The following is a 13,845-nucleotide window of genomic DNA, read 5'->3' as shown; positions in this document are numbered from 1 at the left end:
TAATCTCACCTTATCTTTTCCTTGTCTGTTAGATAACTTCCGCTCATTCTCCCTTTTGCTGGAAGAGAAGCAAGATGAGAAAGTGAATACCACAGTGCTCCAGGGAGTGAGAGGTTTTCCCCACCACTGGCTGCAGGAGGGGGAGTGTTCCCATCCACTGGCATCGGCAGCCACGTTGCTCCAGCAGCCACTTTACTTTCTCAGTCTATAAAAAAACCTATTTTTTTTTTCCCCTCTGCTCTACTCACAACTTCTCTGCACACATGATGCACTTATTGCTGTGTTGCTTCCCGGTGGAATCTCGGACAGGATCATTTTCTCTGGTGCAGGAAAGTTTCCCCTTCTTGAAGAGATCCCGAAACTCTCGGCAGTCATCCTGTGGAAGTGCCAAAAACACAGGTTGACACAGATATGCTGACGGAAGCACGCATCTCCCACAAATCCACAAAGGATTATCCACCCAATGAATTATGTTTCAAACACTATTTCATTTCCTTGAGGCGTAACTCAGTGGTAAACCATAGTTTGGCTGATGTGTTGTCTTAAACTATAGCATGCAACAGAAAACAAATAAATCCTTATGTTTAAACAAGTACTTTTGTCTTTTGCATCCAGGCTAGTCTTATTTCTATTTCTAACAGATAAGACACGCAAAAGCCTGCTTGAAGGACCGAGGTTCTGCCCTAAGTATAAGAGAGAAAATTTCTTGGTGAATTTTGAATGAGGAAGTCAGTGTGTTCACTCACAAAATGTGAGAAAACTACCAAGAACTTCAAAATCCATGCACAGTAAAAAAAATTAAGCTGCCAGGTAAAAAAAAAAATAATCCTTGCACTCTTTCTTCCAGGTATGCCAGAGTAAGAGGTGGGCATTTTTTACCTTCCATTTATTTAACATGACCTTATGCATCAATTGAAGCAAAGCACTTTCACAAAAGGCTTTTGTAGCCAAACCCACTTGAGTACTTCAGTGTGCTCTTTAATTTCCTCTGAACAGCTTTCCTCTGACTTTCAAAACACACAAGCAGGTTTGTAGTATAACAAAAACGTGCTACATGTGAAGCCTTTTTGGATCCTTCATGCAGCACTTAAGGCTATCTGCCATGTGATCTGCATTTTTTTCCCCCCTCACACTGGGTAAAGGAGATGGTATGATTTCTTATCCCAGCTCTGCAGGTGGGGAATTCAAGCCCAGAAAATTACTTCCTGAAAGCCAGACAGAGAATCTGCAGGTGAACAAAGAAATTCAGTGTAGGTCTCTTCCTGACACTGTAAAACTGTCCTTCTGCCTTCAGGACCACACTTTAGCAAGTCAGGTGTTTAAAAAAAGATCTCCCTTAGGACAGCTATGCTTTACAAAGCCTTTAAATTGCCTACACACACAAAGTTAGAAAGCCACACTGCTTAACCAGATGTAAAAAAAGAAATAATAAATCACTGCAACCAACACTATCTGATGGAAACCAGCTCACTCCTATCCAGAAAAAAAACCCAAGGCTCACAAAGACAAGTCCCTCCACATAAAGACTTGCTATCTAGAAAAACAGCTACAGGTAAAAGAAACCAGCAGGGTGCATCGACAAGATAAACAAGGGACAATTAGAGGCGGCCTGCTCCCACACCCTGCCCTAGTCACAGCTCACATGCACCATCATTGCTATTAATTACTTGTCAGATGCCAACAGCATGCCTTATAAACAGACAGGTATCCTCCTTAGCCTATACCCTGGGTCAGGCACAGACCACATGTGCCACGGCAGTCATTGCCTGACAGGGACTAGGATTGCCTGGGATTTGCCAGTTTTGGTTTTTTTTTACACTCATAGATGGCACAAAGCCTCAGGGTCCTTCAGAACCTCTTGCCAAGGCAGAGCACATTCACCCACTCCCATTGCTGGGCCCTTCCCCATCGGCCAAGCCGGTGTTTCCCACGCCCCAGACAAGGAAACACTCTGGGCAAGTGGGTCAGAGGCAGAAGATGCAACACCACCGCATCATCCTGCTCCCAGAGCGCCGATAAAACTGGCTCCGGTAGCGATGTTTCACCTCACCTCTCCCGAGGAGCTCACATTCCTGGTCGCCTCTTCACCACTCCCTTTGTTTTTTGAGTCTCTTTCCCTGCAAGAAAGGGAGGCGTGAGTGACAGAGCAGCGTACAGTCCTCGGATGTAAAACCAAAATAGCTAGTGATTAAAGGCCAGTCCTGCCAACCCCACCTCCCCGTTGTGCAAGGCGGTGGGATGGACCAGCACTGGGGCTCAGTGAGACATGCCCGGGGTATTTAGCATCTCTGCAGGGGGGGCATTTCGCCATCCTTTCTCTCTAATGTCCAGGTTTTTCCATACTATTAAACACCATCTATAGAAATGAGAAACTAAATCCACGTACGTTTTCACCCTGGATTTGCTCCTCACACCCTGTGGTGTGTCACCCCCGTGTGACAAGCTGAAGAGTGCTACTGGGTTTGCAGGGGTGCTGAAGAGCTACAAACTGGTCTGTCTGGCCCAGGACTACGATTCTACATCACAGAGTGAGAGACAGAGTCTCCCAAGAGCGGGCTCATCGCTACAGGAGAGGACAGGCAGCTCATGGGGAGGATGGCCAGTGCATGAGCCAGTGGGTGGCCAATACTCACAGCAGCCTTTGGCACATCAGGCACTTGTTGAGGTCTCCTTTACCACCCGGGCTTCTGAAGGGCTCCTTGTACGTGGGACAGGAAAACTTTCCACTGCGCAGAAGTGACCAAATTTTCATGCACTCATTCTGAAAGGCAGAGGAGGACAGTCAGGGGAGACTCTCTCAGAGGCCATCAAGATCCTGAGAACATTTGTTCACATTTAAGCTTTCTTGGGAGGGCTACATCCTTTGGAGAGCAATACTTTGTTCACGCTCCTCACCCCCATCGCTCACCACACGTGGTACAAGCTTTGCCCAGAGCCCTGCTCATGAATCCCGAGGCAGAAGAGGCAACAAGAAAGTTCAAAAACCGTTGCAAGGGCCATTATGCATGGGAAAAGAATACATATTTAATTTGCACACAGCTGCAAATTGCTACCTGCTGCAAGGGAGGCCTCTATGTTATGAAGTTAGTCAAGAGCAGAAAATATAGCCCTAAAAGTGCCAGTAATGAATCAACCAGAGTTACTGAAGAGTAATTCAGGTGCAAGGCTGAAGCACAGAAACGCACAATCCTCTCAGGAAGCGGAGCAGTAATATTGTGTAATTCTGCATCAACCAATTGCCTCTTCTGCTGGGTAACTGAAACGCAGAGGAGGGAGAATCAATGAACCTTTTAGTTATTTTTAGCTACTATATTTTCCAAGAGGGTCATTACTAAGGAGAGACAAGCTTGTTTGATTAAAACATGAATGGAGCTGACTTCTCAGTCCTTGAATCAAATAATTTTCTGAGACTCAAAGGACTCGCCTTAATTCTTTTAATTATCAAACTCGAGAATTATCAGAAGCAGGGGTTTCTGCTGGATCAGAAGCAAAATTCTGAAATATCATTAAAATATAATTCATTCAATTTCTAACTTCATCTCATGAGATTTCCAGCCCAGAGCTGTTCGGATATGTGCTCAGCATAGCACACCAAACATACAATGTCAGCTAGAGTCATTGCCATATTACAAAAGTATTGTCTCTAAACATGGAGAAATTCACTGCTTTTTCCACCACTGAAAAAGCATTATGACATCTAAGTATAGTCTGTCTAAATGACTTTGCTCAGAGCATGCATTAAGCAGTGTAGTTGGCAAAACAAAAGAAAAATGAGAACAGAAAAGGTTGGACTCGCCTTAATCGAAGCTTGGCTGGCAACATCTGTGACAAAAAAAAGCCAACAATGAAACCATACAAAATCTTTGAAGGGAAATTTTAAATCAAAAGTATTTAAATACTTGATGCAGTTTCCTAATCCACCCAAATACCCCTAGATAAAAGTTAATCCAATGCATTATTATAGACTGATAGAAAGGACCAGGCATTAGAGGCTTTCTGGAACGTTGCACTTTTTGTCATTCAAATGCAAAAGCACATCCATTTTTTTCATCTTTGTGCCCTCCTTTACTGTGTTACTTTTCTTAGTCTTAAAATTCAAGTTTCAAGGATGATTCAGTAACTGTTTCTCTATTATTCTACACCACTGCCTTGGTAGCAGTATCAGCCTTACCCAAATGTTTTTGATGTTCTTTATCTTCAGTTAGAATTGGGGTACCAGAGCTAGCCCATAATATCATTGTTTGTCCAAACCTTCCAATTCCTTTTTAATGCCCATTCCATTTGCAGTACTTCACATAAATTACCAAATTAATAATGAGTCACCAGGCGGGTAACTGATATATGTTTCTTTCTACTAAGTCCCTTAGAGCTGATATAATACATGTTTTATCCTTTTCTCTTACATCATCAGTGGCATTACAGGGAACCCTTTCAATAGAAATAGGCAGTAAATTGAAAGACCATTGCATCAAGCCTAAAATCCTGCTGAAGTCTCTCTATTGTAGCCATATAAAAATGCATTCCTTTGTAACAATGTTGACAAGAAATCCCCATTTCACAAGAAAAAGTTGTATTACACTTTTGTTCAAAGTCAAACTTTTTACACAAAAATTCAGTCTCATTGGAAAGTTGTATTCCTCCATTTAGACAACTGGGATTGGTTTTTTTTTTTGTTCTTAAACTGTTAACTCTACTAAAAAGATATACTTCCACCTATTAGTGGAACTTCACCATGTTTACATGCAAGAGAAAAAGCCATTATCAAGAATGTGTTACACCAAATCAATACAAGCGGTACAGTAAACAATGGTCTTCTGGTTATGCCACTATGCTTTTTAAAGAATAAGGGCTTTCTAATCCTCTCTCCCTGTCTTTATGGGAGCTCCCAGGCCGTGTCCTCTGCTAGTCCCAGATTTCAGCACAGAGAACATCAGAAGTTACTAACCTGAGAAGAAGCAGAAAAATGCCAGAGCAAGGACCACCGAAGCACCTTCTATTTTCATGGTGAGGGTGGCAGCTGTTTGCCTACGTTGACTCTACTAGTGCATTGCTCAATGAAACCCAAAGAAAGGGCTCAGGTCAGATCACGTATATATAGATGACCAGATCCTCCGCCTTCATTATGACATAACCTTCCCAAGAACCATCATTAGCTGCAAAAACCAGTTTGATGACAGTAGCTCTAAATTCTAATGATCCCATTAGCACAATTAATTTCCATAAGGATGGGACATATTTGAGTCACTCCCTGTATTTTGTTAGGGTAAGAAAATTATAAATAGATCATTTCAGTTTCCCCACACAGCCAGAGGAATTCTTGCCATCCTTAGGACGGTTTGTAAGGCAGAGGTACCCCAGTCTCATACCCTCCATATCCTAACAAAATAGCTGAAAGGGTTTTATTTTAATAACTCGGCTCCAGCAGAGACAAGAGGAGGGCTAGGTCACTCAAGTCCTCTGGAAATCAGTCTGCCTTTATTAAAGCACCCCAGGGTGAACCTAAATAGTAAACATTCAGGCAAGGTTGAAAAACATCAGCTTTGAGGCCTTGTTGAAAATCTTTGAGTTTGTTCATGTACAGCTGTGCTAATGAGAAAACCATGCTCTGAATCCTCATCCCTTCCCAGTCCCTCCCTGTTGTCTTCAGAAGACATTGCAATGTTATTAGTGAAAACTTTTCCTCAGCCCACATGGGACCTGACAGATCATGTAGAGGCTGCTCTTCAAGCAGATCAGTGCTCACAGATGTGTTGTTATTGATGCTAAAGAATCCAGCAGAGTAGCCCTTCTCAGGTGTCCCCTGATGAGAGGATAAGTAAAAAATAAGATTGTCATCCTGTGCAGGGCTCTCAGGGGACTTGAGAGAGAAAACAAAGATTACATCAAAGTTTTGGAATGTGATTTATGTGGGAAGAAGCTGTGTGCCTTGTTCTCCAGTGAAAAGAGGAGAATTTGAAGAGGGGAAAAAAAATCATTTGCAAGGTTTGAAACAGGTGGATAAATGAGAGAGTCAAGCAGAACAGAGCTATAAGGAGCTTGAGCACAGGCAAACAGGCTACAGCTGTGCAGAGAGGCAAGTCAGCACCATCTGAGGAAGGAAGAAAACGTACTTCTGCATGACATACGTGTTTGGCCAGACAGGCCAACACAGCTCAGTTCAGACATAAAACCCTTGTGATAAATTGCTGCCACATGTTTCTCAGATCAGGATAGTTGTTAGCATGTAAGATTGGAGCCAAAGCCAAGAAAGTAGCATCCTAAATTGCTGTGTGGTCAACTCTAATATTTCTTTTCAACTCAAACCAAAGTCATGTGCAGGTTCACAGAGGAGAGCTTGGAACAGAAAAGTAAACTGCCTGAGGTCACACAGATGGCTCATGACAGATCCGAAGAGCTGTGTTGCCCTGAATCATGAGATAATTTCTGTATGCATATTAGGCAGGGAGGCCACCAGGAAGAGAAGAAAACTAACCTGATATAGCATGTCTCAATAAATCCTTGGGAGAGATTACAAAAGATCCGGAATGGAAAAAGAAAAAAAGTGTACAGTGGATAGAGCTGGAAGTCTAGTTGAAGGACAAAAACAAAAGACGTTCTTTGTTACTGAGGTGTCTTCCCATGAGTCAGTTGTGACGTGGTAAGGTTTGGGGAGGGTAGGTGTACTTTTAAATGGGTTTTGTTTTTAATTTTTTCTTTTCCTCCAAAAGCTTTAACTCCTATAGAGAAGTGAAACAATTCCCCGATTTAAGACAGTTGGCTGACCACCCCGTTCCTGACGAAAGCAGAGTGGGTGTCAGACCCAGTCAGACTGGCCAGGTGAGAGCAGCACCCAGCCAGGCAGTGTAGATAGAGTCAAGGAAGAAGAGAGAGGACACTCAGGTCCTGACCCCAGATGGGGCCTGTGTCCACCACATCTCTCCCATCATCCCACCACTGCAGCACCCTGTCCACCAGTTGCACCCACACCAACATGTGCAAGGTCAGAATGGCCCAAACACACCTTGATACCAATGGTTTGGGTCCAGAGAAGGGCAACGAAGCTGGTGAGGGGTCTGGAGCACAAGTCTTACGAGGAGAGGCTGAGGGAGCTGGGGTTGTTCAGTCTGGGGAAGAGGAGACTGAGGGGACTGTAGAGAGGCAGGGGTCGGTCTCTTCTTCCAAGCTACAGACGATAGGACAAGGGGTAATGGCTTCAAGTTGCGCCAGGGGAAGTTCAGGTTGGATATTAGGAAACATTTATTTACTGAAAGGGTTGTCAGGCATTGGAATGGACTGCCCAGGGAGGTGGTGGAGTCACCATCCCTGGAGGTATTTAAGAAACGTGTAGACATGGCTCTTCAGGGCATGCTCTAGTGCCCAAGATTATTGGTTTGTGGTGAGATGTTGTGTGTGTGGGTGATGGTTTTGGTTTGGTTGTTGTTGTTGTGTGTTTAGGGGGTGGGTGGTGGTTTTGGGGGGTTTTTTTGTTGGGTTTTTTTTGGGTTTTTTTTTGTGGTTGGACTCGATCTCCGAGGTCCCTTCCAACCACTACGATTCTGTATGAAATGTAACATCAGGGGATGAGGAGAACCCTGCAAAGCTATATGGTTTGAAGGATTTGCTCCTGTTGTGTGCTTGGGTTACAAAAGGAAACCTGAGCAGAATAATGAGGGATGACAGCAAGAATGTATTAAACATAAACCTCACCCGACTCATTTGATTGCCCTTATTGATGGATTTACACAATAAAGTCTCAGTCCTGCACCAGAATCCAGACAGCCCATTAATTTTCATAGGAGTTTGTATTGCAGAATCAGATCTGTAAGAGAGATGATCCTGATACTTTAGCAATGGGTTTAGTTCGCATCTTGCTAATCTTAATTTAAAAATGATGCCAAACAGCTGAAGAGCAATATGCCACAGAGAAAAGCAGCTGAGGGCAAGAAGAGATATTACAGAGACCCTTTTGTTCATATATCAGTTAAAATTTTGGAAAAGTAAACAGCATATAATGATGCTATGCCTGTAGGACAGCTCTCACTGAGTCCATTTTCTAGCACGTTCTACTAGAAAAAATAGGAAACAGGATAAAAATAATCATGGAGAAGCACCTAGGAAAATGCAGGGGGAAACAGGAGCATAACATGAAATTTAGGCAAACCCAAGAGGTTGTGAGAAGTTCAACAGATAGAACCCTACAGCCACTGTGCTGAGCCAGCACCATGCTGGGCAGGGGACAGCCACAGGGGACAGCCACCTCTTCCATCTTCAGGGTCCTGAGGAGAATGGGGAAGGGAGTCCATTAATCAGCCAAATGATTCACACCCCAGTTAGTGATGAACATGCTTATCCTCCTTTCCAAGGCAATTCTCCCATTTTCTGATGTTCCCATATTTCACTACATCACAGGCTGTGCCTACACAGGAATGTATGTATAGAGATATGAAAATAATTTAGATGCCTTGTCCCCACAGAAAATTGTTTTTCTTCTCTTTAGTGACATGGCACTGTTTTACAGATAGGATCACCTCCTTTCGACTGGATTTAGCACCATCCAGGGATGTTTTTGTCCAGGGAAAACTTCCTGGCAGTATAACTGCTTGGGGTTTGGGGGTTATTTTTTAAGCCATCTCTGCTTTGGTAGCTCTTCATTGTTTGTCTCCATTGTCTGCCAGTCTCCAGCCCAAGGAGCACTGTGCAGCCCCATTCTTACCCCAGAGCAAGGCAGTGTTTTAGATCGGGTCTCCAAAGCCACCACAGCAGGACAAAATGAGCCCTGACAAGGATCTGCAGTCCATGTTTCACCTATCTTGGCACTGCTGCCAGGGACAGTCCCCTTCACAGCACTGTTTGCCTTTCCACTGGAAAACTCCCATCTCTGCAATGACTCTCAGCAAGCAAAGGGGACTTTACCCAATGTCACCGCTGGGTCCTTAAACCTGACTGGAAAAGCAACACATGCTTGTGTCTGTGCTGCCACGGCTGTTTGTTCTTCCTCCTGAGCACCAGCCCAGCTCACACCACCACAACCTTCACAGCCTCACAGGTCCCAGTGTATGCTCTCCGGTGGTTTGTGCTCTGCCATCTCTCCTGGTGCCCTGTTCACACCAGCACAGGCAGCCTTTGAGACAAGGTCCCATCCTCTTCTCTCCTCCTCCAGGGAAGGAAACTCCTTCACATCCAGTGCAAAGTAACATGAGTAGGAAAACTAGAACCCACATATTTCTAATAAAAATATGGACACGCCTATATCCCCATAGTTGTTGTTTTCTGTCCTGATTGACACACTTTTTACCTCCCTGCTATATCTCTTCCGCTTTGGGAATCCCATCAGCAACACTGCTTAACACTTAATTTCTCTGGAATACTGAAACTTCTCTCTTTTACAGCCCAGAGATCTTCAGGGCTAAGGGAGGAGGGGCATAGTTGTTTGGCTATTTTACAAAGGAAACCCAGAGTAGATGGTATTTTGCTTCAGAGCCAAAGCAGAGTCCAGGGCTCTGGACTTCAGCACTGTTTCATGAATTACACCTCCAGAATGAGGCATTCCAAAATGCCGGGAGTTCAAAGACACCCATTTTGAATCAGTTTTTTGGCATTATTAACACTTTAGGTTCAGAGCAACCAGCCCCTTGCAGCTCACTTTGGGCTCATCTGCAGCTGTCAAATAAGAAATACCAAGGGAAGATTGTTGTGCTGTCACACCAACACTGCAAGCTGACATAGTCTTTTGGGCTGCATCAGCATAAGTGTCACCCACAGAAAAAGTCTGTTCTGCTCATTTTGCCTAGTGCTTGGAAAAGGACTCATCTCTGCTGGCAACAACCACACCAGGATGGTTTCCTGTCCCCCAGAGACACCCAGTTATGCACCCACACTGGGCTGGACTCTGCTGCAAGAAGAGCTACAAGTCTCACCCATCTCCTCAGCACAACTTGAAGGCAACCTCATCCACACACGTCAAGAACAAAGTTTATCACACTGGACAAAACTCTTTTGCTTGCATGCAATTCTGTGACCAAAACCCAGTTGACAATCAGCTAACAAGCCAGTCAGCCCCAAGGTAATGGAAATGAGTTTGAGTTTCTGGACTGCAATAGCCACGTGTCTCAGAGCTCTCCTGTTCATACCTACTGCTGCTGCAGCTCTCACGTGAGTGCTGCCCAGATCTCCAGGGCAACAAGTCCTGCTCATCCTGAAATCCCACTGGTCACTGTAGGTATCAAAGGTCTACACCATGGTCCTTTTCCTTCAGCTAGGATGAGCTTCCCGAGCCCAAAGCAGAGCTCCACCAGTCTGACCCAGTGAAAAGTCCTTCCCAATCAGCTGCTCATTTCCCACCCTTGTGTTGGGTATGCAGCCCAGCCCAGCCGCTGGCTCTCCACGCCACCTGGCTGCATCCCTGCAAATGCAGCAGCAGCAGCAGGGAGCGTTAACTCTCAGCATCCTGGAGCGCTATTCCCTCTTTGCCTGCTCACTGAGGAGGGTGAGCTGCTAGAGGCCAGGAGAGGAACTTCCCAATTTCCTCTACCTCCAAGAACCAGGTGCACAGCAAGTGCTGCACAACCTAGAGCACGTGAAGCTTCAGCAAAAAGCTTTTCAGAGACATGCCCAGAACAAAACAACAAGCTTTACTGAAAAATAACCCCCCCCAAAAAAAAAAAAAATCAAATCTGTGTCAAGTGGATTCATTGCTTCAAAAGGAAAGAATATGGATAAAGATTTGGATCAGTTACTTTGCAAATATTTGTGCACTGAGAGCATCTAACAACTTCCCCTAAATCCAGCATCTACTGCATCCTCTTCTGGTCCCAGTGTCTCATGGGTCCTGCCCTCCTCTGTCACTAGGTTTCCTTTCCTGCCCAAATCCATCTTTTAGCTCTGATCTAAAAAAGTCACAAAAAGCATCTCAGGCTGTGAACTGTCTTGCATGCTGTTTGTATGCCATCCAGCACAGAAAGGTCCTGGGTCTCCTTGTCACATTTGCGATGCAATGGCAGCAGTTCCAGCAGTCTGTGCTTGAACCGGAGCATGGACCTCCTCTTTACAACCCTTCCCAGGCCATGAGCCACCATGACATGTGGCTGACTGTCCTGGACAGGCCTTTGCCACTGCTGACTTAGCTTGACAGTGCCAGGGAGGAGGGGGAAATGAATCAGGAAGTGAGCAACAGTGAGAGGTGTATGTCCAAAAGGCAGGGATGAGGCCAACTTTGGAAGATCACAATAATAGCGTGTAACACATGCCATCTTCAAAGGACTAATGAATCCCTACAAGGTTCCCCTGTTATTATTTGCATTTCACAGATGGGTACATTAAGATGCAGAAGGCTGCATTATCCTCTGGGTCACACCTATTTCAGCCTATTCATCCCTGGTCTTATATTGGAACTCATCCCTATGGTGCGAGAGATCCTCCCACAAGTCAAAACAACAATGCTAAGGAACCACCAGTATCAACTGGTCCTATTGATCTCTCCTGGCCTTGAAAACTGATCAACTTATCAATTCTTCTTCCCGCCCAACAGGCTGAAGGGTACAAGCAGCTCTGGCTCATTGCTAGACAGGCTTTTAAAAAATATATTTATCTTTTTCTGCTTATTAAATACAAGACAGAGGAATCCAGAGGAGATATGTATCCTAGTGTCTAACACCCTCCAGCCTCATTCCACCCAGAGCCTTCAGTCTGGCCTGTGGAAAGGTCCCACCTTCCAGCCAGGAGCCTCCCCACAGCTCAATAACTTTTGTTCACAGAAGAATGAAGCTGCCCTGGGAAACTGCGCTCGCTGGGAGAGCAAAGTTGCTCCCCACGCTATAACCAATGCCATGTGGGGTTGGGGATGCTGGAACCAGTCTCTGCATTCAGAGGGACATCCAGCATCGAAGCAATGAGTTCTCCCCACCGACTGTGGGGAAGCAGCCTGCCATTCCTACTGTCAACACTTTCCAGGGCAGTATTTGCTCATTAAAAAATTGTTAGGCTGGAGATGGCAGGAGTTGGGTTTTGATCTGCAGGGCCTCAGCAAGTAACATCTGCAGAGTGAAAGGATTTCCCATGGCAAAGCACCACGACATCCCACGGAGCTGCAAAGGACTTGCAGCTTCAGAAGGCCACCAAGATCCGCGCTTTGATGGGCCTCACCAGAGCTAGCTGATTTCACGGCCGTTAACAGTATTTGTAGCTTAGATAAGGGTAATCAAAATCTCATCATTCAGGGCGTAAACTGATCGCCTGCAGGGGTTAGAAAGGAATTTTACTTCATGTGCAGCATTGCATAACCACCCGGATTCATTGTGGGTATTTTCCAGCCACTGCCGAGTACCAGCCATGGGCCACAGCTAGAAGCGAGGCATGGCACACCGGCCGAAAAGCCAGAGTCCTCATGTGAAAAAACACAGCCCCATTGTCTGGGAACAAAGTAGAAATTTTTCTGAGTCTGGCTTCAACTCGCATATGGAAAAAAAAAGACAATGACTGTCACTGGGTTGCTGAAACAGCAGAATTTCAACATAGGAAGAAAAATCTGTCCTGGGATTGTTTTCCTGTGGACAGTGAGAAGAGTGCCTGGAGAGCCCAGGAGCAGAGTGCACAAAGGATTACACAGCACGAAATGACCCATTTGAGTAACACTGCCCCATCCTGTGCTGCCAGCTGGACCCTGTAAGTGCCACTCCAACAAGGGGTACCAATAACCTGCACTCCAGTGAGGTCTGAGCCCTTCCATGTCACACAACAACCCTCATCACCAGCCATTCCCAAGCGAACGAGGGACAAGAACATAGTGTTTTTCTCTCTGCAAAATTATTATTTATGTTTTATCAGTAGCAAAGGCTCTATAATGTCGGAGCTGGCCACAGGGTGTGGTGGCCTAAGTGCCAGTACCCATCGCAGGAGGCCAAAAACATGCCCTATGTGGGTGTTGGTTGCTCTTAGATTATAGTATCACCACGCCCCATTCTGCTAATTGCTAATGAAACTCTGATCTCTACCCTATCCCACAGCCGGCCTAACAGCAGGTACCTTTAGCCATGCATGTGACCCTTCACAGCATCAGTCATTCCTCTGGAGGAACCTATGGGAAGACCAGACCCTGAATTTCTTTTCCCTGTAGAAGGTAACTGAGAATACGTGCACAGAAATGCCTTATCTGAAAGATGACAATAGTGGCATTACTAGAGGTGTCTGCTGCCATGAATTCCAACTAGAGGTGCTTGCAAGCAACAGGGATGATTTCCAAAGAAAACTATCAACTTTTCACTAAAAAAAGATAAGCAACTACAACTGAAAGTAGAATATGCTTGCATGAGAACTGTGGATTTTACATAATCTTCAATTTCTCCTCCCATATTCCCCAAATTTAGGGGAGAACATACAACTGACATGAATATTTGCATTTGGTCCCTTTATGTGAGATGTGAAAAGGTTTAAACACCTTTCTACAGGAAAAGGAGGCATGCTGTCAAATAGCATCATTACCTTCAATAGCATCACTCCAGCTGCTAAAGGAATAGTTCAGCTTTACCAGAGCTAATGGCACAGGCCTCGATGCATCAGGGGGGAGAGGAATCATGAGAAATGCATCAGGATTTTGGGAAACTGCCTTAGGTCTAACACACATAAAGAAACCATTTCCATTCAGTCCTCATTGCTCAGGCTCTCTCCGCTCACACACCACAACGCAACTTTCACGCAGACATTCACTGTCTAACCCTGGAGCCTGCTCCTTTGTGGTCAAATACTCCAGGGTGCAAGTCTGCCAGCATCAAATCCTGTGAAATTTTGTACCTGATTTTCAGCCAGTATGCTCACTACTCAACTCTTATTCCCTATGGTCTGAAGGGAGTGCTTGACAGGCCCTTTCTGTCA

General features: G+C 45.1%; 1 protein-coding gene across 1 annotated transcript in view; it reads right to left on the bottom strand.

Moving 5' to 3' along the window:
* LOC106891304 (serine protease inhibitor Kazal-type 5-like) overlaps window positions 1-13,845 on the bottom strand; it is a 130,801-nt gene that overhangs the window by 20,366 nt on the left and 96,590 nt on the right. The window contains exons 3-7 of the mRNA XM_014947754.1: window positions 3,797-3,822; window positions 2,634-2,761; window positions 2,051-2,117; window positions 249-376; window positions 10-58 (exon numbers count right to left, since the gene is read on the bottom strand). Of these exons, the coding sequence (XP_014803240.1) occupies window positions 10-58; window positions 249-376; window positions 2,051-2,117; window positions 2,634-2,761; window positions 3,797-3,822 (398 nt within the window). The remainder of the gene's footprint in view (window positions 1-9; window positions 59-248; window positions 377-2,050; window positions 2,118-2,633; window positions 2,762-3,796; window positions 3,823-13,845) is intronic.

Source organism: Calidris pugnax, unplaced genomic scaffold, assembly GCF_001431845.1.
Source record: "Calidris pugnax isolate Ruff unplaced genomic scaffold, ASM143184v1 scaffold27, whole genome shotgun sequence".
Taxonomy (NCBI): Eukaryota; Metazoa; Chordata; class Aves; order Charadriiformes; family Scolopacidae; genus Calidris; species Calidris pugnax.
Note: the sequence above shows the minus strand (reverse complement) of the source record. Positions and strands in the feature narration are given on the sequence as shown.